At 41.8% G+C, this 27,903-nt stretch overlaps 2 protein-coding genes across 6 annotated transcripts in view; both read left to right on the top strand.

The window, feature by feature from the left end:
* Positions 1-229: 229 nt before the first annotated feature.
* On the top strand, positions 230-13,282 carry sept3 (septin 3). 4 transcript variants are annotated; one of them, XM_035637905.2, is made up of 11 exons: positions 1,303-1,474; positions 2,445-2,640; positions 5,064-5,447; positions 5,552-5,680; positions 8,079-8,160; positions 8,361-8,498; positions 8,991-9,108; positions 9,542-9,637; positions 9,844-9,940; positions 10,057-10,108; positions 10,682-13,282. In XM_035637905.2, the coding sequence occupies exons 3-11, from the start codon at positions 5,066-5,068 to the stop codon at positions 10,809-10,811; spliced, it is 1,224 nt and encodes a 407-aa protein (XP_035493798.1). In that variant the 5' UTR covers positions 1,303-1,474; positions 2,445-2,640; positions 5,064-5,065; the 3' UTR covers positions 10,812-13,282. The 4 variants fall into 4 exon arrangements, with proteins under 4 accessions (XP_035493797.1, XP_035493800.1, XP_035493798.1 ...); XM_035637906.2 differs by having other exon boundaries at positions 2,442-2,640; XM_035637904.2 differs by lacking the exons at positions 1,303-1,474; positions 2,445-2,640 and adding an exon at positions 230-1,085.
* A 5,992-nt stretch (positions 13,283-19,274) lies between these two features.
* Positions 19,275-27,903, top strand: part of LOC118312321 (activating transcription factor 7 interacting protein) — a 29,314-nt gene continuing 20,685 nt past the window's right edge. For both annotated transcript variants that reach the window (XM_035636843.2, XM_035636841.2), the window contains exon 1: positions 19,275-19,890. The gene's annotated coding sequence lies outside the window, so the exon portion shown is untranslated. The remainder of the gene's footprint in view (positions 19,891-27,903) is intronic.

Below are 27,903 nucleotides of genomic sequence, written 5' to 3'. Positions count from 1 at the left end.
TGCTAATGTTGTTCATAGAGAATCTCAGTCAGTGTTTGATGGACTGGCTACTCAAAGGAAATGTACATACTACCCTCAGAATAGATATTATACTCAAACTGCAGATTTAGCCTCCAATAAAAAATCATATGAACAAATGTATTCTGAGAAACCTGCAGCTTTACCTTTGACTCCCACAATATCATTTTCCACAGGGCCTCTCTCGAGTCGGTCAACTGTTTCACCCAATATCGAGACAAGGAGAAGACAATTTGACGTGCACAACGAAACACAAGTGGATGCAGCATTTCAATCAGGCTTTAATCTCAGGAGACCTCGGGAAGAAAACAGAGCACAGACAGTTACAGGAAACTCCTCGCCAACACTCTTTCAACAAACAAGAGCATCGCAACATGTCACGTCCCCTCAGAGACGCAGATTCTGGTGGAAGGCCCAGAGTCAGGCTGCCCGGACGGATGTACAGAGCACAGGAAGCCAGTCGGACTGTTTCTCAACAGATTACTGCTGCCAGTCAAGACACATCGACCAGGAAACGGAGGCTTCTCCGCGTGCACATGGGCAACTTATTACATGTCCGTTGGCTCCTCAGACACAGGAGGCCTCCCGACCTTCCTCTGCTGAGTTCACCACATCACAAATGGGAGGCTCCTCAAAACCTGACATCCCGTCACAAAAACATCCATTCGATCAGAGGCAATTTCATGGGATAAATAAAAACCACAAAGAGGTGAACCTTGGTGACATGTGGCTGAATCAGACAGATATTTTTGCACTGCCTGATCACCACAGTGTGCACAAAAAGCTACTAGAATATCCCCCAGAGAAATGCGCTGTAAGCTGGCCTCCCCCTGTGGCTCACTGTCCATTCAACCCAAACAGCTCTGGCATCGGTTCAAAGGGGGTCTTTGACCTGCCATCCCAGCCACAGTGCAGAGTTTACCAGAGACCAGAAGGGACAACAGCAACAGCAGCCTGCCCTCCTGCAAACCAAGTGGATTACCCTCATGCAAGCAGAGCTTTTATCATGGAGGAACCAGAGGACCCCTATTACGTCACCATGTATTACCCAGGCTCAGTGTATGTGGGTGAGTACACAGATATCCAGCTTGGAAGACTTTATCTCAGCAAAGAAAACAAATTCATCAGAGCATATACGTGACTCTTTCATCTCTTGATTTAAATAAAAAACTGTTTAGAGTAGGAGTTAAATCATTTTCTATCCAAGGGGAATTCAGATGAGGGGGCGGCCAAAGTGGAGAGTGGAGGGATTTTTAGGACGCCGCTGCTTATCAGCAGAGTAACAGACGTGCTGAAGGGAGATGTGACAGCGTTGGTTAGTTAGAAGACCCTATCAAAGTGAACATAGCACAAGAGGACATGCCAAAAAAAGTCTCCACAGAAGCAAGAAAACCCAACACAAACATGCAGAGGGGAAAGCAAAAGAAGGGCGACGGGCGAGCATCTCAGAGATAAAGTGAGTACTGTGACACAGATCCTATAACACAGCATATGCTGTGTAATTATGCCTATTTAAAGTTAGGAGAGCCCTTTAAATCCTGTAGTAATATCACAGGACAGAGATTAAAAACACCCACGAAGTATTAATAAGGTATCTTCATCTCCCTAATGAGAATCATGGACTTATTATGAGGTCCTTCAGGATATAATAGTGCAATGGTTGCCAGACTTTATGGCTTGTGGCCCCTTTTTAGTGAAGCTGGCTGACCAAATTAAAAAAGACAAAAGTATATGAAAAGTCAGAATCAAACTTTGTGCAGCAGAAATATGACATATATTCTTCTTTAATCATCTTGCAACCCCTTATTTACAACATGAATATAATTAGTAGCATATCGATTACAAGCATATTCAATACAACTTTTGAATGCAAGACTTTTGCTTACAACTGAGCTTTTAAAGTTTTTAAAGTAAAAAGAACAAAAACTCAATACTTTTAGCGGAGCATTTTGACACTTTTATGTAAGTGAGATCTAAATCCTGTGGAAGCGTATCAGGGCCAGACCTGAGAAAAAAATGAGAGGAGTAAGACATTTCCTTACTAAAACTGATTCTGGCTACAACAATTTCACCAATCCATATACACAATGCATTTTGTGGATGCAGTCATATGCACCAAATTTAGTGGTTTGATATATTGTTAGAAATTTCAAGTTTGTTCTCGTCATTGTATTCACTGTTTTCACAAAATGCAAAATGGAGAAAAAGATTTAATCCAAAATGATCTTTGTTCTTCCCCTCAGTACATATCACAGGAGAATGTTGCTTTGCTCTCGATTAGATTGGACGTTTTTTACCTAAATAATCCCTATAAATAGTCTGTGCCACTGTGCACCCAAAAAGGTCCCTTTGAGCTAATGTCATACTGCGCGTGCGCACTGCATCTCCCCACTCCCTCTCCTCTTGTCGCCCCGGTAACGGAGGAGGAGGGGGGCTAACGGCTGCAGGGAAGGAGAGGAGAGGTACCCAGACAGACACCCATGACCGCTCCTCCGCCTCCTCTTGTCTCCGTGTCGGACACACGTCGTTCATTGTGACCCGGAGTCGCGTCGGACCGGTCGGGGAACAGGAAGCTCGTCCTCATCATCCTGCACGTTTGATAGTCGGTTGAAACGAGACTCGGTAAGTGTGACACCACGTCGGCGCCGCCGAGCCCCATCGGAGCTAGCTAGCTAACGTGGGGCTGCTGCTAGCTGCCGTCACCCAGCGTGGCTGGGGAGAGACAATGGGGTCGACGGGCTGTGATGGAGCCCCCCCCCCCCCGATTGACGATGCTGTTTGACACCCAGAAGCGTCTTTTATGGAGCAAACCGGACGACGCCGTCATTTCCCCCGAGCATCAGCAGCTGTTGTCCGCCCTCCGTCCTCTTCTATGATCTCTCTGCTGCAGTGTAGCTACAAATTAGTGCTGAACTAATTCTGTAAATCTGATCTGTGGATGTTGTGCTTGTGTGAAGCAGGGAGGAAGAGGCCAGACTGGTGCACAGATATAAAGGACAACTGAGTGTATAGGGCAGTGCCCATCATGATATCCTCAAGCACAAGGTGGTGACATTAGATATCTTGTTTTGTCCAGTTTGCTGTATGGTAAGACGAAGGAACAGTGATTTCTCACATTGGAGTCATCAAACGTGAGAATTATGTTCTTGAAAAATGGCATAAAACAGTGGATCAAATATCAAAACAGTTGCTTGTTGACTAATCGACCAACCGTGGCAGCTGTGGTGTTGAGACTCAATCTTAAAGCCTAAATTGCAGCATGAAAATAAAAAACTGTGCATTATTATTACATTGTTTATTCAGTGTGAGCATTTGATGCCAGATAAGAAACTTTTAAAAATTAATTTTGGGAATAAATATAAAATAATAACTGATATATTTGTAGCTCCAAATGGACAGGTTATCAGACACAACGTTTTCTTTTACACAAAGTTGCGATTTGTGGTCAATTTGCAATTAATTGTCGCCATTTTGTATATATTTGTTGCTGTGTTGGGTCTCATTGTGCTTGTTTATATGTCTATACACGGTTGTGTTGCATCTCTTTGCAGTTGTACTGTGTTTCTGTGGTTGTGTTGTCTCTGCAGTTGTGTTGTGTCTCTTTGTGGTTGTGTTGTTTCTCTTTGTGGTTGTGTTGTGTCTCTTTGTGGTTGTGTTGTGTCTCTTTGTGATTGTGTTGTGTCACTTTCGTTGTGTTGTGTCTCTTTGTGGTTGTATTGTTTCTCTTTGTGGTTGTGTTGCATCTCTTTGTGGTTGTGTTGTGTCTCTTTGCAGTTGTATTGTTTATCTTTGTGGTTGTGTTGTGTCTCTTTGTGGTGACTGTGTCTTTGGTTTTGTTGTGTCTCTTTGTGGTTGTGTTGTGTCTCTTTGTGGTTGTATTGTTTCTCTTTGTGGTTGTGTTGCGTCTCTTTGGTTGTGTTGTGTCTCTTTTGTGGTTGTTTTTCATATTTTTGTGTATTTTTTGTGTCGTTGATTGACCTTCCAAAAAAAGATATCAAGAGTCACTCCAGTGCAGGGAGCAGAGCTGAATGACTGTTGTGATTCGAGGTGACGGCCTTTTCCCTAACTGACCTGTGTGATCTGTATCCACTGCTGTGGCTGCACTGTCTGGGATCCCGGCAGCAGGCTGCTCCATGTGTACACACCCTGGAGGCCCGGGGCTGTCGACAACCTGCCTCGACTGTTACTGTTACCATCTGTTTGCTTCTCTAGAACGGATTGATTAAAAAAAACTGCAGTGGTGTTAAAGTCTCAGACAGTTTTGGATTTTACTGGTCTATTCAAAATAATAACATTTTATTGGGATAATAATTGAGAAAAACAGTATGTTGGTTGACCATTTGTTAAGTCGACCAGTTGTTGCAGCTCACAACCTTAAAAAGTCACGTGGGGATGAACCAATCTGACTTTTCTTCTTATACCGATGAATAAACTCTGGGTATCTTCCAATACCATAAACTGACCTGCACTGGATGATATAGGCAGAAACCCACACTGATGAATGATAATTGAGACAAAATATTCTTATTGGAGCTGAACTTAGAAGTGCAATGTAATGTTGACAAGTGTTTCTTACCAAACTGAAATCTTTGCATTTCTTTACTACAATTTCTTGAATCAATATGAGCTGATATGTCGTCAAGGCCTGTCATTCTCTTCTGAGTAGCAACAGGATACCTGGCGTAATAAGATTAAGTCTAAAAACCAGGTTTTACACCAGTCCACTTTTAGCAATCGACGTGGCTTTAAAAATTGAAGAATTATGCATTGTTAATTAATGTAAATGTTGTCTGAGCTTCTTAATAATGACAGTGTTGAAGAAACAGTCATCTACATCAGTTCTCAAGTGAGGCACATGAGAAAATATGTATTTTAATAATTTGTTTTTAGCCTTTTTAAGCCGACTACATCAACCCACTTCCTGAATGTAGACCAAGTAAAGGGAGGCCAAGGCCTCTGCCGCCCTACTGGCCTACTTCTTACTAATGAAGCAGTATTTTTTCTGATGATGGAAAAACTTCCTCCCCTTGTTATGTTCTCTGCAGACATGTCAGACGTAGTTCCTCCAGAAGTGAGACCCAAACCAGTCGTCCCTGCCAAGCCCCCAAATGTGGGTGCTCCGTCGCCCTCCAGCCCCTACCCGCCGCAAGGGCCAGGCATCGGAGGTGGCTGTGCTCCTCCTCCGAGCGCTATTCCAGTCCCAATCGGGAGTCACGGCCAGGGCCATGTAGCCAATCATGGTATTGGTCATGGTGTGGGCCACGGTGGAGGTCACGCTGCGGCACACGGCGGAGGTCATGGCCTTGCTGGCTCCCACAGCTCCGTTGGGGGGTCCACTCTACTGGGGTACATTGGCATTGACACCATCATTGAGCAGATGAGGAAGAAAACCATGAAGGCAGGCTTTGACTTCAATATCATGGTAGTCGGTAAGTCACAGAAGGATCAGATAAGATTAAGAGAAGAAGGAACATTGCGCACCTTCATTGTCTCTTTTTCTCTCACGTTCGTGTCCCCTCCCCACTCCTCTCAGGTAACAGTGGTTTGGGAAAGTCAACTCTTGTGAACACCCTGTTCAAGTCCCAGGTGAGCAGGAGGAGTGCAGGATGGTCCCGCGATGACAAGATCCCCAAAACTGTGGAGATCAAATTGATGTCTCATGGTGAGTAGAGATAGAGAGATCCTGTTCTTTCTCTAGAGCCGGATGTTTATAGTCGCAGAGAAAATGAACGATCTTTGACCTAGCTCTTATATCAGTGCACCTCGGAAGCTGGAAATAGAGCCCGTCGTTTATTTTCAGCTGAGTTATAAATGCACATCACTAACTCCTGCATCTCCAGCAGGCTCTTTGTTTGAGAGGCACTGATCATTTGTTTACTGTGACTATGTCGCTCTGCTCATGTTCATGTTTTGTCCTCATGGTAGACGAGCTTGTTACTGGGCATAAGGATGAAGTGTTTGTTGAAGATCCTCCTGAGCTTTTCAGAATGTAAGAAATAACAATGTTGTTCTGCCTTTCTCTTTGTGTCTGTGAGAGGGAGAGAGGCACAGGAGAGAGAGAGAGAGAGAGAGAGAAGTGAAATACCAGTCTCATGTTGGCGGCTTAAAAACATGACATGACAGTTTCTACTTGACGTATGTGATATTAATACATACCATGTGGAACAAGACACAATACGCGTGCATTTGAGATATTTTCAACCCCTAATTTGACGGCACAGTCCAAGAATACTTTTTCTGAGTGAACTCTATGTTGCTGCCCACTGGATTAAGGTTTTCTGTGAAATCGTCCCCTTCTGTTTGTTGATTTTGTCCCAGGTGTCATCCACATAAATAAGCCGGTGGCTTAGAGCACTGGTTTCTGTTCCACAAGGTTCTCAAGTGACGGGGAGAACTGGATTGACAACAGGAACAATAATGCAGCTCATTAGAGGAGGATCTTGGCTCAGAGTCACGAGCTTGCTGGTCTTCGAGTCAGCCGCAATGAAGTTGTTCAGCAGCTGATACTAGCTTGTTAGCCATGGTGTCAGTGGACCTGCAGAACCAGAAGCGTGTTCATGTACTAGTTTACAGCCCTGAGATCCCGTCCCTGACTCAGCCCATCTCTGATTGGGTGGAAAACCTTTAGTAGGGAACGTCTGTGCATTGCTGCCAGGCTGTTGATGAATCTGGGCCACGGACGCCTCTTACAGCACCTCTCCACATTAAGTCATGTTTTGGAGCATATTTCAACATATTCCAAATTAAAAGATATCATTAGAAGTTACATACTGTAGCTGTAAGTGCCCCATTTAGCATTTATAAACAGTATAACATAGATAACAAACTCCAATGTGTTGATCAGTTAACACAAGTGTTATAGGTGCATCAAAACTTCTCCTCGTTTTTGTTTGACAGACTGAGCTTTTGAACGTGTCTCTTCTGTGTCATTTAGCCTCCATCATCTTTCAGATTTTTTTCCTTCTTTCTCAGAGAGCAAACATTTATCTAATCCAGCAGGTCTATGTTTACCTTTCTGTTACTTTTCCGTTAAAGAAGGACATCTCAAATGAAAAGAGAAGCACCAAGTCTCTTATCTCCATCATGCTAATATCAGGGGTAATTTTCACATAAAAATAATTCAAGTCAAGTTTATTTATAAAGCACATTTCATAAAGCAGGCAATGACTCAATGTGCTTCACAATTATAAGCAAAAGATCATACATGACATGAGGTATTACATAAAAACATTAAGCATAGCATAAAAACAGGTATTACAATTTTCCTCCCCCAGTGTTAATATCAAATCTGACACTTTGGCAGACAGCTACAGTACACACCGCATTTATGAAATCAGTTGGTGACTGTAACATGCAGGACTGTGCTCGTCACGTCATCGGGGGCTGGTGAAGTGACAGAGCTGATATTTGAACCAGGAGAGACTTCAACTGACAGGTGAACAACATGCACGGCACAACAAGAGGAGATGGTGGTTGTGATGGGACTGAGAGAACGCTGCAGATCTGAATGTGATGAGGAGTGGACTCGACCAGGACACTGGATATGAAGACTGGAGAATTTATTTGTTTGACAGCAACAACATGATTGGCTGATTCTTGAGATTGTGGTGAAATCTGATTGGATTACTGAAATCACCCACAGTCAGAGAGAGAGAGAGAGATAGAGAGAGAATGTTACAGTAAATAAATGAGTTGTAGAGACTCTGGGCTTCATTTACACATGTCATTGATGACGAACCAGCGCCATGGTAACAGTGGTGATGTGTCAAACCCTTGAACTGAGCTCAGCTTCACTTTACATGCACACAAACACACACTATGTGCACACATGGCCTGCGGTCGACAGTGACCTGACACTTCCTGCCCTTGCCAGTTAGAGATGCCGCCAAAGAGAAACAGCAGAAGTGCAGCATCAAAAAAAAGAGATCCTAATCAGAGGATTGTGTATTATATTTTCTATGCCTCGTTCTTTTAATGTCACTTCTCTAATTATCCCAAACATTTTTCAATATGTTAAATATTCAGAATACAGATCAGTTGGATGTCTTTTTTCTATACAGTCATCGAGGAGGGTGGTGTGAAGATGAAGCTGACAATCGTTGACACCCCAGGCTTTGGAGACCAAATCAACAACGACAACTGGTGGGTTTTCCAACTCCTGGATCAATATCATCATTGTTGCCTTTTTTGTAACAAGAAAACAACTTTTCTGTTTTCCCCTTTTCAAAGCTGTTATTTAAATAAAGAGTGCAACAATGCATTTAGTTCCCCCGAGCTACGTTGAAAATGTTCCTTCTTCTACTTCTCTTTCTCTTTTCTGACCTCTTCTCTTGTATCTGAAGCTGGGAGCCCATTTCCAAGTACATCAATGAGCAGTATGAGAAGTTCCTGAAGGAGGAGGTCAACATCACCAGGAAAAAGCGCATCCCTGACACCAGGGTGCACTGCTGTCTCTACTTCATCTCCCCAACTGGACACTCGTGAGTTAAAAATGTTTATGTCTGAACAAAACACACACACACACACACACACACACACACAAGGTTCACGTCCCAGAAATGAATGTGATGAAGCCCGATGTCAGTTGTGCTGCTTTACATTGCAGACAACTCACACCTCTGTCTCCTCTCTTCACAATTAGCTCCGGCTGACAACTGTTAACTTGCTCTTTAATGGATTAATGGAAACAGTCTTTGGTGTATTACAGCCAGTGTATGTGATCCTTCGTAGCCATGGTAATTGAGACAGACAGGATTTTTTGTGCACAGTCAAACGAGAACTGGGAGGCGACCTTTGTCCACTTTCAAGGCCCCACTTTTCAAAAGCATGCACAGTGTAAATCTTTTGTAATTGCTACAAGACAAAGGAAAGGTAGCGAGATGTATGAAAACAAGACAAATAAAACCCCAGTGCCTCCCTCCAAAATCCAACTACTTACTTACAGACTCACTTCTCTGTTCTTACTCTCTTAGTCTTCGGCAGCTGGACACCGAGTTCATGAAGCGCCTGAGTCACTCGGTCAACATTATCCCTATCATCGCCAAAGCAGACACGATGACCATCGAGGAGAGGCAGGATTTCAAACAGCGTGTGAGTTTCATCGCAGAGCCCAGATCGTCCCACCAAAGCTGGATGATAAATCGGTTTATTGCAGCGAAAGTAGTTTCAGTGTAAATGTCAGCTGATACCTATATATGAAATGTTAAAACAGAAATAGCAGATACTGTATGTTTAGTTGAACACTAATGTTGCTCTGTGTCTGCTGAGTGTGTAAATAAGCCACTGTTTGTTAAGAAGTCCATCACATGGACTTAACAAGGTAATACAATTTCAATGTTGTGTTTACAGCTTGTTTCCACTTCCCTCAAGTGGCCACAACGTTTTAAAACTAAATTTTAAGTATCTGTAATTGAAATTGACCTGTACAGGGCGAACCCCGCCTCTCGCCCAATGTCAGCTGGGATTGGCTCCAGGATATAGATGTGTCACATTTTTAGTTTGTTTGCTCTGTGTTCTGCTGTAGGTGAAAAAGGAGTTGGAGATGGGCGGGATCGAGTTTTACCCACAGAAAGAGTTTGATGAGGACATGGAGGACAAGAGTGACAATGACAAGATCAGAGTAAGTGGTTCTGTTCTTTCTTACTCACGCTGTTGTCCCAAGATTTTTCCTCCTCGTCAGGAGACTGAGCCTCTCCCAGCTTGACCCACTCTGACTCTCTCACCCTCATTCACTGCTCTGAGCAAATGTTGTGGATTTGCTCCGTCTTATAAACCTCGTGCGGCTCTCTTCAGTACAATGAACCGTGTTGAAATGTCTGTCCATAGGAGGCGATGCCCTTCGCTGTGGTCGGCAGTGACAAAGAATATCAAGTGAATGGCAAACGGGTTCTGGGGAGGAAGACAGCGTGGGGAATCGTGGAAGGTGGGTGGCATGGACTTTTTAAAAAATAACATCCAGTGATGATGTTGTTAGTCCAAGATAAAGGAACTGAAACACAAGATGTGGCATTTTATTCTTTCCTTTTTTTGTTGTTGCAGTTGAGAATTCCAACCATTGTGAGTTTGCTCAACTGAGAGATTTCCTGATCAGGTAAAATAGTTAAATAAATCCCAAAGTAATGAAAAAAACTGTTTGACTTTTAGGAATTTGGCATTTGCGTTGTTTCTAATTTAGCAATAAGAAACAATGGCATTTAACATATATATTGTTTTATGTGTTTTTTTTTTACATGGTTTTGGTTTTAATGTGTCTCTGTGGAGGTGTTTCACTCACATGTATGCTGAGTATATATGATGGAAGGGACAAAACATCAGATTCTGAGTCTGAATCAGGGAGTAAGAGTTTTAAAACCAAAATAAAATCAGCACTTAAACATAAACATATTTTTTTGTAACTGGCACAACATTTTAAAAACAAGAATTTATAATTGGTCAAGATATAGTTTATAGGTTTTACTCTTTTATAAATCCCATGGTTCAGATTACTTCCTGGGTCCAGTTATTCTGTTGCAGTTGTCAGGATTTTAGCGCTGTATTAAACTAAAAACATAAAGATCACTGAACAATATTTTACTATAATAACAAAAGTGCCTTCTCATTTCAAATAGATTAAAAGCATATGTTGTAACATGCCCCCTCTGTGTTTTTGGTCCATTTTTCTTAGGTCCCACCTCCAGGATTTGAAGGAGGTCACTCATAACATTCACTATGAAACTTACCGTGCCAAGAGACTGAACGAGAACGGAGGCCTGCCCCCCATATCCTCCAACGACACACAGGAAAGCAACCTGTAGTCAGTCAGTCAGTCAGTCAAGTGAAAACAGTGCAATGAAGCTGATAGATGAATCTACAGAATATTATCTCTACACAGATCTGTAAAGATTTGTGTCATTTAATTGTAATTTTTTTTAATGATTCAAACTACAACCATCCTTTAATCCACTTTCCTCTGACATCCTCCTGAGAGATAAGCGTATGAAAGCCCTTCCGTTACATTTCAGATTCATTCCCCTGAAGATTTGGATGAAAGGACAGTCCCACCCAGAGACTTAGTGCCATTACCAAATTAACATCTTATCTACTGCCAATGCCTTGACATTCATCGTTGTCCAGGGAGCATGAGCTTACAAAGTGCCATGATACTATGTGTATAAGAGGCTTTTTTTAAGGTTAAGTGTTGTGCACCAACTGATGTTCGAATTCAGACAAATGAACTCATATGCTATATATATATATATATATATATATATATATATATATATATATATATATATATATATATATATGTGTGTGTGTGTATATATATATACATATAAAATAATCATTCCTGTACAGTAGTGATGCATGATGCTGTCGACTTTCTTCTTTCAAATTCTTATCAGCCACTATTCATTTGAAGAAAGAAACCCTGTGGCGTTGCTGTCAGCAGGACTTAACAAACATCACAAGCCCTGCTGTCTCACTCTATACTCACACTCACAAAGAAAACAAATCAATCGTCTCTAATGAAAGTTTCCCTCGCTCCGTTTAAGTTTGTTTTTTCCATTTTTTAAAAATAGCATGTGCAGACCTGCATAATACGATCAGAGACAACTGCAAAATGTCTGTGGGCAGCAGTGGGTGCGTAATGTAAGACTCCACAGGGTGCATGACTGAGCGTACTCCAGATTCTGTGATTGCATGATTCACCACAATAGGCCAGAACTCAGAGTGAATAGTTTGGGACAGTAAAGCTCAGCATGTTTCGTTACACCACAGTGGGTTCAGAGGAAAATAGAGACGTGCATTTATAATATATTTAATTATGATTTAATTCTTAAATGCTTCGTCTGTAGTCAGATTAACTAGAATTACCTATTCTACCCTTTATATGGACAACATGCACCCAGTTTTAATGTCAATCTAAAAGCCTGCAGTGTTTGGTTTAAAATGTATTACTTTATAGGAATAAAAGAGTAGCATGGCAAATTATGTCAGAAAAAAATCATCAATTTCATATATGAACTCACTCAACAGGAGTAAGTCGTATATTGTCTAATTGAGTCTATTCGTTGCTCAAGTTTCTTCAGTTTGCTATTACGTGCCATGAAACGTATTTGTGAACACAGCAGAGCTCTGACTCAGAGATGACAGTATTTTTTGTTTGGTTTTGTATTAATATCCGTTTGAAACTCCCTCTTGTTCACCACGTGGTGGCAGCACTCTGCCACATAAAAGCAGTGACTCAACAGACCAAGGAACAGCTTTGTGTTCTTGTGAGATTTTGAGGTGCATTTATTCATATTTATGAAATCAAGTCTCAGTTCCTGGTGACATCTACATAGTCCGGGTCCTCAGCTGCTGTCAGTGATAACACACATCATTGTTTACAAGAAGCTTTAAACTTATGCCCACAACGCAGTTGTAATTATTCCAAAATCATTGAATTGATTAAGTTGAATACATGTTAACCATATTCTCCCTCAACATGATGCCAAAACTACGAGTAATTCAATCTCATTGATACCTATCAATATTTTTGTTTTGAGTCGTTACATAATTTTATACAATCATACATGTTTGTGCGATTTTGATATGAAATGTGATTGTGTTGTCTGTGATTTTAGTGCAGTGAGAGCAGTGAGAGATTTGAAAGTGTTTATGTGCATGCTTGTATTCATGTTGCCTGTTTGTTCACATATCACTGCAACTTTACATCAACTTAGCAACTATTTCTGTGTTCTGAGTGTGATGTGTACATTAAATTTCTATACCACAAGGTAAAGCGCTGCTGTCTTAACTTGTGTAACTAAGCTGACGGCCCACTATCCTCGTATCACTCATCCCTTTGAAGCAGTAGAACTTCACATTGTCCTTTTATTTAATAACCACTTTCCTCATAGTTGCTGTGACACATTTCAAAATAATTTTTGGTGTTATATTAAGTTATCTATACATTAATGTTTTATTGTTGTAATTTATCCTTTATTTAATAAAAGCACATTTCCATGTATCTTTGAAAGAAAACATTTTCATGAATACCTCAGTGATTGATTTTACATGATTAATAGTACAAATATTACTATCATGCCTCCAAGAAACTCAAATAAATATGTTTCCTATATTATTAATCTCAGTTTTGGAACTGTTGCATACATTTTAATGTATATATTAACATTCCTGCAGGTATATCATGAATAAAATTTAATTGAATTCAAGGGAAAATCACTAATTTCTGTGTATGTATGCTATGCAATGACAGCCAATAAAATAAGATTACACTTTATCAGCAGAATGCTCTTCCAATATTTGTCTTGTGTCCCAAGACGTACACTGTTTTCACATCTTATGAAGAAAAAACAAAATCCATAACGGTACAACAAAGTAAATACAGATACACACTTATGTTATTAGTGTAAAGGAATATGACTTTCCTGTTTGTACTGTATGAGAGGGCCCACGACTATTTGTAGAGGTCAGTCGGGATGCCAGTCAAGAGCAGGTTGGTATAGAAATTTACTTTTCATATCCATCATAAACTGCTTTTGTGGAGTTCTTAAAAAACAAAATACATATTTAAACATAATGAATCATTATTGACCAAATGTGGGTCTGCAACTCAGCTGCCTGGATGCAGAAGCATCCTTGTAAATTTCCATTCTTTTTTTAACTGAATCAACCATTTGTAGCGACTACAATTACATGATGGTGCATGTTTAGGCAATGAAGGTGAGTATTTTTTAAATTATTTTTTTTACCTTAGTTCAGCTTTAAATGTTGTTCATCACTGTAATCTAACAAAGAACAATAGGCAGTGGGGGAATATTTTTGGAATAGTCCCCCAGTGAGTTTTACCTGACATGAAGAAGCGATTTTGTATTTTTGTATTGTTTTCACCTGTGTGTGTGTGTGTGTGTGTTTGTGTGTCAGTGATTTGGTGGGATTATAATCTGGGAAGATATCACCAGATGATTAACCTTTGGTGCTCATGGGCAAAGGTCAAGGTCAAGAAAAATATGGTCGGAAAAACACATTTTCAAAGATAGCTCCTCAGATAACAAATTTTAGAAGATTTTATAATTTTAGAGAGAATTTAAACTTAATATTGATCAGAAGATTCTTCCCCATCATATTGGGATGAAATAAGGATAAGGATACATTATGAAGACGTCACAATGAAATGAGAAAATGACATCATGCAAAGTGTAAAAAAAGGTTTTTTGCTGATTTCTGCTTCTTATAGGATTATAGATGTGACCTAAAGCTTATACAGATAGAAACCTAATTTAAGATCATATGGTAGGAATTACTTTCAAGTTTATTTATCATCATGACATCGCTATGAAGTCATATCATTTCGGTGTAGATCTTATTCACATTAACCAATCATCATGAAAAGGCAATATTACAATATAGAAAATTGGGTATATACAGCTTGTTGAGAGGGTATGCATCACCTCTCTGATGCTTTTCATTACCTTTGTGCCAGTGGTTCCTTTTGTGGTGTACCACAAGGTTCCGTTATGGGTCCGATACAATTGTCCCCATATAGGTTTAAACTATGAGATAATTTTGAATGGTGCAGTTTGAGGAGCTGTTGAGTGCTACAACATAAAGAGGTGTTTGTTTTATAAAGCCCAGCCAAGTGATACAAATTAATATAAATTGAATATAATTCAACATCACTGCAAAACTACTTCCTCCAGAGTGATTATACGGTGAAAATCAAGTGCTAAAACTAAACATAAAAGGTAGGATTTAATGCAGGATTGTTGTATCGGAGTGTCTAACATATTCTCACATGTTGCAAACACTCAACAGTCATTGTGCCTTGTCAGTTTACAGCATAAATGAAATACACATGACACATTTACTAGAAAACACAACAACTTGATCTTTCACCTCTTGATTGTGCAGTATGGCACAACCCACGTGTGCATCAAGTCCACTGTCCTGTTTTTCCAATAAGTATCATCATTGTGTTCAAAGAGGTGGACAAATATCTGAATATTTGTGACCCACAATCACTTGTTGCAAGTAACTAGCGTCGTGCCTGTAAACCAGGAGTGTCCAACATTGAGATCATCCAAAAACGTATCAGATGCTGCACTTCCTTGGGTCCTCAGCAATGCACCTGTCAAGTTTGAAGTCAATTGGAAGAGCAGTTGTTGAGGAAAACAAGACAGACAGACAAGACACATTTCTCCATTTATAGTTGGATTCTCCTGTTGCGTTGTAGCTGGAAAGATTGGCTCTTCAGGAGACAAATCAAGCAAAGTACTGATAAATCAAGAGACAATGTTGCATAACTGACATTATGCAATATGCCATGTTTCATCTCAGTGATACTTACTCTTGTTCCTGGGGAACCACAGCTCTGCATAATGCTCACATCTGTCCACACTGTATTAGTTAAGAGAGGGATTTTCAGTTGAACAAGGGATGGTTTCTTTTACTTCATCCAGCTAATGATCTTTAGGAAGCAGTGGTTCACGTGGACCTGGAGGACCAGAGGTACGCTGCTACTATATGATTGAATTTAGTGCCCAAATGGTGCCTTGCTGAACTCCGATGCAGGCAGCACTATCGTGTGTCTCAAGATCCTTCACTGCTTGTAGTGGCAGTAAAGTCTTCCATACAGAGCAAAGGATTTTGGACATCAGACCTCAGCCCTGGTTCTCAGGCATCAGACAAACAACAGCCTTGCCTGATTTCCTTTGATGCAATCTTTGCATCTTTGATTACGTATCTCTTGCACATATTGTCATTGTTGTTTTCTTATGTCATTGTCACCATATCAAATAACCTTCTAAAGATCAGATTGACAAAGTGTGTGTTGGTTTGGAAAATCGGGAAGAACAACATTAGAGCTCAGCGCGAAAGATGTCAAATCTAAACAGGCTGTCCTACACAAACTGAAATTAGAAAATATAGAATAGTGAGCCAGTGGTATTTGAAGTGGAATTGAAAACCGATTCATGTGCACCAGAGGATGAATCATACCCACAATCTTTGAGGAAAAATATTTCATTTTCACAAGAATATAAGAAAACCTAAATCACCTAAAAGTCTTTGTATTCTAAGTGAATAGTTCTTTCACAGAAGCACAGATACAGAATTGTAAACCTAGCAGTGTTTTAGTGCGGCCGAAACGAACAAGAGAGGAAGGGAAATGTGTTGGTTTTTTTTTTTTTACAACAAATATGTCCCATCGTTTACATCATAGTTCTGTAAATGTGTCATATGATCTTGAAGCACAGCATCTTACTAAAAACAACAACACATAGATCTCATCCAAACCGCCTGGTTTTGAAAAAACAGGATGTAACTATCTGTTAACAAGTCATGAAATGCCCACCGCTGCCTCTAGATGTCACTAAACCAAGTAGATTTTGGTATTTTTTTCTCTTCTTCATACATAGAGCCTCAAATCAAAATCTGACACTAAACATCATGATTAATCAAAAAAATTCATTGAAATGTTAGTTTGACAATTAAATCATGGATCTTTTTTCTATCTGAAGTTACTCTGTATTCTAGTACTGTTCTTTAATTTGTTATGGCGCAAACATTTTCCTAACAGTTTTGTGTAATACAGTACCCAACTGCATTTCTGTAATTATTTATTTCATATTTGATTTTTATTTCTGACAAAGCGGATGTGTTAAAAACTAGGATAATTAACAGAAACACACGTTCTAAGTCCAAGTCAATTTTTAAGTCGGTTGAATCAAGTCTTTACAAATACTGAGATTAAACTACAAATAATTTCATTCCTAAAAAAACAATGAACGCAATTCTCAAGGTTCCCATTCAAACCTCTGTTTGTCTTCCTGTAGAAATTCACTGGGAAGATAGTTTTATATTTTAGCAATCCGCCTAGAGGCTTTGTTTTTTGATCTTGAAGAAACAGTTTGATTTCATTGAGACAAGGGCTACATACATAGATATATTTCTTTATTTCCCTGTCACGCAAATGCATTTGGGCCATCCCTTTCTGGGACACCAGACATATCAATGAAAATGACAACAAGGGGCCTTTTTTCTCCTCACCCAAGCTTTCTCCAGATAACTTGCTAAGGTATACGTTTCATACGTGCACAGCCAACTCAGTCTTTGTGCATCATTCATATTTCCAAAATTCAATCATTTTAATCTATTTTAAATTGACATTGTACTTAAATTCAAAGATGACTTGTAAAATTACAAAGATTGTAAATGATATTGCACCGTTACAGTCGGTGAGCATGTAAACGGGCAAAGCTAACGTCACTGGTATTTTTGTTTGTTGTAATATAACTGTGCTCGCCTCTAACTTTTGCAAAAAGGCGTTTTCATGGCTATGCAGTGGAGTTGTGAGTTGGCCCTCGCTGTCACTATCCTCCCGTTCATTGACATTGTCCAAACTATAGTCTAGTAGTTCGTTATTTCGCACTGTTGCGCCCTCAGCTATCTTGGTAGGAAAATGATTAATTTTCTCTTCAACTTTTGGCTTGTGAGGTTTTCTTGCTTTAAGTGACAGTCCAAAGGCCCTGACACATCATGGCAACCATCAATGCCGTTGGGCTGTTGTTGAGTGTCTGTGGTTGACCGTCGCCTGCAGTTTTGTGGTGTGACTATCTCAGTTGGCACTAGTCTGCCCTTATCAGTGGCCTTTCGGCTGATTCATCATGTTGAATCGAAAGTCGGTCTGTCTCTCACCTTCACGCTGGCAGTTGAGCTTGGCTAATTTTTAAGTGCAATTTTTCACGTCGACCTTTTCTCTCTCCCCCCCACAGGCAAAAACTTAGCACTACCACTACCAGGTTTTTGATCAGAGATCCCCTCATATTCTGACCGTATCACAATATTAATCACACATTACTTACGAATAAAATACGAAATACTAACTAGTTATTTCCTCTCATGCAAGTACGTGTGCATGTCAATGGTCAGCTGACCATTAACTGTAGTATCAACGGTTAGTAAATGTTAAGTGAAATACTTTGGATATGACTGTCTTTATCCAGTGGGCTAGATTAGACTGAGTAGGTTAGGTTGGTTCGTCTGATGAACACACTACCTTCCTCAAATGCTCTACACAGCACTGTCACATTGATTATGTGCGAATTTGGCTACTACTTAAACGATATATGCGATAAATGTGTTTACTTGTTTTTTTTTTAATGACTTACTGACAATTCTGCAAAGCAAACACACATGGGTTTTATAGCAGTACCAGTTGTATTATTGATGATCAGGCTGTGTCATGTGATTATCCCGCTTTGTGTGCGGTCTGTGATCTGCACGAGCTCTGTCATATTGGAAAATGCACATGCCATTTGATTCCATAGAGGAACTACTTTACAGCATATCCTGGCTGGATTTGTTTCACACATGTAGGTGACGAAAGATACTTAAGCGTCTGTCTGTCAAACTAGCTCTGCAGACCTTGTCTGATGAGTGCGAGAGCGTATGAAGGAAGGAAACACGAGCACAGGGTAAGAGAGCACGGCTTTCCTACCACTACCACTCCTGATCACATGCTTTTTTTTTTATCTTCTGAACATACAACCTGCAGGGGGACTAGCCATAGTGACACAGACTACATTAGGTGCACAGGTTTAGGCTATTCCTTGTAGACAGGAACAAAAACGTAACCGCTCATGATCAGAGCACCACCATGACTAGCCCCCTGCTGGCCTGTAGGGGAAACTACAAGTTTCACACACGAGTGAGTTGACAAAATGGCTGACCCGTATAATCTTGCATGTGGTCAGAGGAGAGCTAAAAACTAAAGACAATCTGCTGTTCATTAAGTTAGTGGATTTATTTCAGAGGCGGCTGAGAATTACAGGATCTCTTCCTGTCTTGATGCTAGAATCCATTGGGTGAAAATGAAAAAAAAAATCCACAAAAATATATATATATGATGTAATATTGTTTTAACTCTTTATACCGCAGGCTTAAAAATGGGTTAGTATTCTTCCTATAACCTTGAGAAGGACGGTTTCTGGTCCCGTGTGTGACATTTTCTTTTTGAACTTATCATTAACCAAACCACTCAGGGTAACTGGTGTTCTTCACTTGATCACAGACTGGACAATGCATACACAGCAGCATCATGATCAATCAACCAACAGACCCACGACGGCACCAGTGTCTGTAGCTAAGTTTGCAGACTATTTTTTCCAGTCGGTTGTTGCATTGACTCCTCCTCCTCCTCGGTGTAGCCCCTCCCCCTCAGACCCGGTCTGTCGTGGACAAGTCACACACCCACCCCCCCCCCCCCTCCCCGCTAATGTTCCGCTCCTTGTCCCTACTTCCATCCGTCGGCTCTGTGAGGTGCTTTCCACCACACTGCAGTTTGGTTAGTCCCAAAGCAGAGGTGCAGCTGCAATCAGACTTGTGTCAGCGCTGCTCGGTCCGCCGTAGAAAAAGAGATCAAAAGCGTCCTGGAGCTGTGTATACATACCTCGCCGGCTTAAAGGAGAGATTGAGAAAAACAACCCCCCAAAAAAACCCGCGTTTAAATCGCGACGGCTGATCAACAACGACTGCTCTGCGTCTGTCGACCAACCGCCGCTGCCACCGACGGCTGACGTCCGCTAGTGGACCACGAAAAGAGGAGGAGTCTGTCTGCGAGCTCGCGCGAGTCGACGAGTGAAACAGGCACAGTTGTTGTCGGGGCTCCGCTCACCGGTTAGTTTTCCCGGTGAACGTTCAAACCGGCGGACTTGATGCCACTCTGATTGCGCATCCTGACCGCAGCGGTTGTACACAACTGGGTCAGTCCGAGTACAACAGCGGCTGAAAGAGGAGGAGGAGGAGGAGGAGGAGGAGACCGTCGGCCACCGTCGGCCACCGTCCGTTCCTGAAAATCGCGGGAACATCGCCAGGCGACGCGAAGAGTCGGTGAGTCGAAGTACTGCAGCTAGCATGTTAGCTACGTAGCACTCGGTTGCCATTTTATTGAACCAGATAATATGCTTCATTGGGCTTTGGCTTGTAAATATATAAGTATTTGGTTATGAATTAGATACACATATTTTTTTTGTGATAGTGATAAATGTGATAGGCGCATTTTACAGATAGCCCTACAGGTTAGGGATTGTTGCTAGTGCAGATGTCAACGCTAGCTAGCACTTGCGATGTTAGCCCAATGAAAAATTCATAAACTAATAATTTAATATTACCGTTTTCTCATGTTACTTCAACAGTATAAAGATTTTTACAAGTAGATCACATAGCGGCTGACATCTCCGCGACTTTCACTATCGTGTAAATTAAATTCCTGAAATTAAAATTTGGTATGAATTCTAATAGATCTTAAAGACTGCATTGTGGCATTTTGTGCTTACTTATTTACTCAAAAAAATTGGCAATGTTTTGTATGTTAAACAAATGGCTGCTCTTAAAGTTGACACAGCATTTTGGTTGAAGAACACTTGTACACAATTACATACACAAGCCATATAAACAAATAGATGAAACTAACTAACCCAGTTCACTGATCTGGTGTCGGCTCAAGTCTGATGCATGTGATACTCCCTATGTAGCAACTGCAAATCTATCTACATTTTGGTCTTGGATGCATTTGTATCTCACTTAAGTCTCAGAGGTCCAAGGCAATGAGGCGACCACGTTGTGTTGGTGTTAAAACTATGCAGGCACAGCCAGCATAATGCAGATGTGTCAGATTGGGGGAGTGGCAAAAAGAGTGACATATTTTGGTTAGAAGTAGTCTGCCCTATGATAATATGAAAGGTAGGCAGTGCAATAATAACAACTTGGCTTGATTACTTTAATGGTCGCCCTTGTTAGACATTTAAAAAACTTGTAGGCTTCAATTAGGTACTTTTGTGATTTAAAGAAAATCATTAAGATAATCTCAAAACCTAAAATCAACACTATATGGAAGTCTAAAAAGGAAAGAATACAAAAAATGGCCTAGAGTAAAGAGGAATCTGCTGCATTCACTACATTGTGCAGTAAAATCCCCCTCTTGGTCTAAAGTGGTACAGCCCAGTAATTTTCCATGCACCACACTGTCCTAGGATGTGGGTGTGGCTTAAAGTCAATGGTAGTACAAGAGTTGGGTAGTTTTTCTCATGACCCGATCTTGTCGGTTTCTGAAAGAGAGGGGGAAATCTGGATCTTTTTTGATTTAGGCAAACAGATAAGTGACCAGGTCCATGTTTGCGGTTCAAACCAGAGAGGGTTTACCCCAGTTTGGGAATCTTAACAGTCAGAAGAATCTGAACTGATAAATCACATCCATGATGCTTCAAAAAAATGTTTGATTTAGTTCATACAACGTGAGGTGTTTCAGGTTTGCATGTACCTCTTCGAGTGTTACAGCCCTCTTTCTAGTTCCACCTTCACCCAGTGGCAGTCTTCGCATTGTGTAATTCATTACTCAGTCAGCCTTTTTTCTGCTCAAGAGGAAGCAGCATTTAGAGGCTCCACCCACATTTCAAATAGCTTTCATGTAGATGTTAGGAGTACCTTTAAAAAAATTAAATGAATTGTTTTATTTCTCATCCATTTCAATTTATTAGAATTTATTATTGATTACAACAGCTTACAGCGCTTGCTCATCAAATGGATACTAAATGAGAATGTAGGAAACACTGAAGTTATGTCTGGCTGTAGGTTAAAAAGCGAGACCTCCAAATGTCCGATATAAGTAGCGAAATAAGAGTTTGTGTGCTTGTTATTGACGCTTTCTCAATCCTGGTTTATACAGGTTTGTTGCCAAATGTTAGTCAGCGCTGTGCATGTGTAGGCCCATGACTCTGAATCCTCATGGAAATTAATCTTTTGTGTGTGTATGATACATGCCAATTGAGAATTCAGCCACATAACTGAGATGCTTATTTAAAGGGGTATCATAATACCATCAATTTCAGCTGAGTTTCATCTTTGTCACATCACCTCATTGACTGATGTCAGAGAACATATGGTCACACTTGATGGATGAGAAACCAGCCATTTAATAAAAGAGCTGCAGTATGCACTCATAAAACCAAATCTGTGAACATGTCCTGTGATAGGCTTACACAGCATTTCATTCTTTTGAAACACGTGTTGCAAACTGTATTTTCTGAATACTGTTGGTATGAAGGCTCAGTTCGTATTACTTTTTATTTATTAATTCCAAAGTAAAATCAGCATTTTGGGTGTTTTTGATCTTTTCCTAATTGAAAGTTTTTTGCAGGGCAGGCCAAGTCCATGAGAACCAGTTTCAACAAGTTAATGCCAGTTGGTCTGCATTGGGCTGAAAACTAGAGTCATATGAAATAAGATCTTGGTTCACACTATTTTGAGAGGGGTACATTGGTTGTATCCTGATTTGAGATTTTAATGGACTGCACAATGTCTAATACATTTACATGTGTATTGACAATTCAATTGTGTAAGTAAAGTGTAAAGTTGTCTTAAATTTTTTCAAAGATTTCTTTAAAAGGTTGTTAGCCACCTGAAAAGACAATAACATAGATTTTTCAGTGTTTTTAGTTTCAGGGAGACAAGAGAACATATGTTTCATACATGTATGTTCAGGCTTGCACACAAATACACACATTACATATCTCCTCCAACCCATTGCCCTGTGCAGTATGACAGGGTGTCACACCCTACATGATCCTTGACCTTGAGAAATTCTCTGGTCTCTAAAGTACGTTTTGTCACGAAAAACACACGTGAGAAGTAACATGAGAAATGACGTGATACAGGCGCGAAATAGCAATTGTTTGTCACTTTAACGATGTACCGAAGAAAGAAACAAACCTTGCAAGAGAATATGTTGTTGTGCTACACTTCCAGCCCCGGGTATTGCGGGTTCCTGCTCGGCCCATCTAATTGGCTGTATAGCGTAACACCATTAACGTTGTAGTCAACTTACTCACTGCCAGTCACAGCACAGTTCACACTATAGCACTACAGGCACTTTAGCTGGGGAGATTAGGAAGAAAGGCCAGACACGCGCCCAGAGTCGCCACCGCCGTACCCGACCCCCTCCACCGAACCCGCCTTCTGCAATGGACAGAAGGCGGGTGGGAACCCCACCGTGGCCTGACGGCCCATCCCCACGGCACCATCTTTGCTTGTAGCTGCCACTGTATTGCAAATTCGCGCAGTTTGATGACTGACGCAATTACCTCCTACGCAAGCAGCAGCTTTCTGTCGTGTAGGAATTTTTTTTTCTATCTGCCAAAATGGCGCGTGGTCTCCATAATTTACTCGCCAACAACAAAATTTACCCGCACTGGCGAGTTCTAATTTTGGATCCTGATTGTGTCATGTTGGTAGTTAACACATAGCGATCACTTGCTGATTTGTGAGCTTGGCATAACGCCGATTTTCCTTCGATTGGATATCGTCTAGTGCAAACTTAGTATTATTCAAATGCCTGCTAACTTTAGCTTGGTAAACTAGCGTTATGGTACCACTCTGTCCCCATCCTCCCTTGTGCTTGCATTGCCTCGGGTCCGAGAGCTCCGGGTTCTTGCATATCTGGAACTGGAGAAATCAGCTTCAACATATATGGCTCAGGACCACCATGGTCCTCTGCCCCACTAATGCCCACTTTGGGGGATTTTGAATTGGCAAAGTCCTGCTCTTAAAATCAGTCCTCTGTGCCATGGGCCTTGTGAATCTTTGTCGCTCTCCATGTTTTTGTGGCCTGAGGACGTCACTGACGGTGACACTGTCACTTTCAAATCCAACTTTGTCTCCCTCACCCCTCAGTTGGCCTGCCCATCTACTGAAAAAAGTCCTAGAGGAAAAGTTATTTCAGTCCATGTGATAATGGTCTTCAGGGTTAGGCATGCCTGAAACAAACCACATATAAAGAAAAATGTGTTTTTTCTTGTTCCTAATGGCCACACTTAAAGGCATGGCAAAATCCAGCCTACCAGACTACGGTGGTGATCAATGCAGCGGTATGAATTTGCTTTCGCTCCGAATCACACCTGGGCCTGGTTGTGCAGTTGCCTGTACCTGTCACTGACATCTTCACCAAGCAGAAAGGGTAGCTTGACATAGTTGAAGGATGTGTATGTTATAAAGTGAGGAGTGCTCCCACGTAGGTCTGTCATGATAATTACGTTACCGACTTATCGTACGATACACGATAATTGCCACGGTGTTTACATGCGTGTTTGTTGACAGCTAGTCACTTTGCTTCAATCCTCTCATCTGCTCTGTTATGTAAAACGTGTATGTATTTTTTGACGGTCTACTGTCCCACCGTGTTTCTCTCATCCTCTTCTCTGTCACCGCCTGAACACTGTCCAGTTCCATCCCCACCACAGAGCTGGCCTTCCTCACCAGCTTGTTCAGTTTGTTAGCTAGTTAGCCACAGCCAGGTGAGTATGTGGTGTGAGTAAGCTGTATGCTAGATGATGGTGTCGTCGAATCCAATGTCCACCTGGTATGCAAACTGTAGTGGATCCAGGTGGTCACGTACTGGGAGCCTGAGGTGTTGTAGGACCAGCCCCTCAAAGGCTTCCATGACAGGTGAAATTGGCGCCACAGGTCTTTAGTCTCTGGGAGCACTGAGACGTCCTTCTTAATCCTCTGGATTTATTGCGAGTGTTGACTGTGACGTCACTGCAGAGCCAGACAATTTAATGCTCGTGCTTTAGGCACGCCTGACATAGTGCAGTCTTCCCCTAACCAAAAGGTGTCGCTGCTGACAGAGTACTATCTATATCACTGCAATTGCAACAAGAAGAAGAAGGAGGTGTCACACACCATGGCAACAGCGGCAGATCTGGTGTTGCCGCCATTTGGTGAGGAAGAAATGCAGGTTATAAGCTTGCTTTCAGAAAAACAAGGCAAAAGAAGAAGGTGATGTGTTCATCCTCTGACTGACCGACCATCTCCAGCATTGTCACTGATGTGTGTACTGCTATCTGGCAGGCGCTGTCAAAAGTGACTGTGTCTTTGCTAGGCATGGGCCGGTATGACACTCACACTCACTTCCTGCTCCGCTCTCTCTCTCGCTCATACAACACCAGGCAGCGCAGCACATGCAAATTAAAAGACAATATTTTTGAGTTAAGTGTGTGTCAGAGAGTGCTCATTCTGAGTCTGGACTGTGTGTGCTTTATGCCGAGGGAACCCACTGAAGTAACGACATGCGCTACAACATTACATCCCAAATATCTTTGTGAATAGTTATTTTAACGTGGGGGAACAGTTTTTACCGTTGGGACGTTATGACAGGAAATATTAGTGGTTTCGGAACCGTGACTTTTTCATACAGTGGTATACTTTGAAACCGAAAACCGCCCCCTTACCTAGTCCTTGCCCAAAGTGTCCAAACGGGCAAACATTCCACAATGGTTTTTGAGAGTGTGGAGATTTCCCTATTGTTTAGGGTGCATCAGTGGAAAACATCTAGCGATTAGAGCTCCCCCACATGCAGGAAGTGACTTCTTCAATCTTTGCGGACCACGCGCCACGGGAAGTGCTGTCAATTAGACATCAACACCGCCGTGCGCACGGACTGATGCGTCAAGCATAAATCCAGCTTTTATCCACAGGGAAGATGCAGGATGTCTTCCAGATCTTCTGCACCTCTTTTCAGCCTCAGCTTGAAGTCGAACGGTTGCCTGAAAACTCCTGCCAGCTGCTCTGCACACACTATTGAGCACCTTTGGATTGATGTTGTCAGGACCTCTGGCATTGTTGGTCCTGGTGAGTTGCCGTCTCCCCTGGCTGGTCCTTTTTTACCAGGATGGCTGAGGATTTGGCTGAGCACAGACTGCTCCCAGGACTGGGGAACAGTCCTTCATCCTCAGGAACATGGGAGGGGGGCGGGGGGGTTTGGATGATGGAAGGGAGGGAGGGAAGGTGAGAGGAGAGGGGGGAGCAGGATAGTGTCAATGCTGGTGATGGGCCTCTGGGATGTTGGAGGTTGCGAGGTTGTTGTTCTCCAGAGGCTGTGGAGTCTTGTCTTTTGCTGCATGGAGATAGGAGGTCATTGCCACGGGTAGCTAAGGTGTGACAGGGGACATCAAAGGAGAAGAAGGGAGGCTCGACCTGTGGTGGAGAGTTGAAAAACAGCTTGTTGGCATGTTCCTTTTTCCCCAGCAAAGCAGGGCCTTTCGGTAGTGTTGTTTCTCACACCCCACACCTCTAGTGTTGTCCCATCCTCCCTATTTTCTGTCCCTGTAGCAGTCTTTTTCTGCTCCCTTTGTATTTCTTTCCTAGCATCCTTGTTGCCCCCTGCCGTGAAAACACTCTTCTTTAATGCCTTTAATGTCCCTGTGACCCAAGGTTTGCTGTTGGTGAAGCAGCAGATTTTTCTTGGTCGGGACAACACACCCCTCACAGAACCTGATGTAGTCGGTTATACACTGAGTGAAACCATCAATGTCGTCACCGTGGTTCTCCTGAAACATCTCCCAGGGTGTTATCCTGTAGCACTCCATCAGGCCCTCCTCTGCCTCCACAGACCACTGCAGTGGATTCCTGGTGGAGTAGGGTGCAAAGGCAAAAACTGAAATGAGATTCTCTGTTTTATAGAGGATTTCCTATTTGTATCACCCGTTTTCCTGCACTTACAATTGCATCGTTAGCTACTTTGAGCCGCTGCACTTACTGCAGCTCGGTCTCCCGTGTAGCTAGTTTGTTAGCTTCATCACCATTGCTCAATAATTCCTTGGATAGGTTAGCCTGAGAAGGATCCACCCTTTGGATACTTTGTTCCTTGTGAATGCAGGGTTTCCGCTACGTTCATCTTGCGGGCGCAACTCGCCGCTGCTAAATTGCTGCCACAGCTACATAATTTTATGAAATGTCATGAAGTCGCAATTTCAAGACCCTGCAAGGACTTTTATCTTGAAACGGCAAGACACAGCGACGGAGCGCTGTCGACAACACGCCCCTGAGGAGAGGGAGTGAGGAGTAAGAGTAGTCTTACCGGGCACCTGTGAGAAAAGTTAAACTTCGCTTCTGCTTATCGGTTCCTAAAAGATACATATATTTTAATATACGTCACGGGTCAGCGTAACTGTGCCTGTGTTTTGATGGAGCCAGCAGGTAGCATGCATGCTAACGTCCGAGTGAAACATGGACCAAGTTAAACTGTCAATAGTCTGCCTGTACTTCAACAGAGAAAGCGACAAGGCAAAGTGCAATAGCTGCAGGTAGGGTCGAACCTTGAATCTGAACCAACATTTAAAGCAGCACTACATTGATTTGGAGCAGTTTAGCTACAGTGTTGGTTGTCCTGCAGCGCTGAGAGCAACTGTGACAGTCTGCTGATCAAGCTCCCCAGTAAAGATCTTTAACATGCAGTTCGATGTTTTGCACTGATGCACTTTAGTTATTATATTTGCCCCTATTGCTACTTTGATTGACTTATTTGGCCTGCCCCCGCTGCTGAAAAAGATCCTAGAGGAAACACTGGATTGTATAGAACATTTGTCGGCTGATTTTGAAGGAACCTTTGACCTTCGTCTTAAGATGCAGCCATCAAAAGATGTGGCACCTGAATTGGGACAGCCTTTTGTCCTCTCAGCCACGAAGTCCATCAGTTTCCATTCAAGCAATGTTTGAACATTTTTCAGTTGAGCATTGCTTTTGAAGAGATTGAAGTAAAAGATACAATAAAGTAACCTCTAGCCTAACTCTCCATGCTGCTTTCTACTGTTTCTTACCTTGTTAGTGGTATCAATCATTACACCAGGAAAAATAACAGAAAGGCAAATTTATTTACTGGCAATAGGTATTAATCGCTTTTTATAGCAGCATGCTATTGTCAGTGATAAGGGGGCATAAAGAGGGGCGAATTGTCCCGGGGCCAGTTGCACCAACTGGTCTTTACTAAGACTGGTCTTAGCTGGTAAGACCGTCTTGGAGTACAGACCTATCGCTGATGTCTATGAATTATTATTGTTTATTTAATATTGT

Source organism: Scophthalmus maximus, chromosome 8 (assembly GCF_022379125.1).
Source record: "Scophthalmus maximus strain ysfricsl-2021 chromosome 8, ASM2237912v1, whole genome shotgun sequence".
Classification (NCBI taxonomy): Eukaryota; Metazoa; Chordata; class Actinopteri; order Pleuronectiformes; family Scophthalmidae; genus Scophthalmus; species Scophthalmus maximus.
Note: the sequence above shows the minus strand (reverse complement) of the source record. Positions and strands in the feature narration are given on the sequence as shown.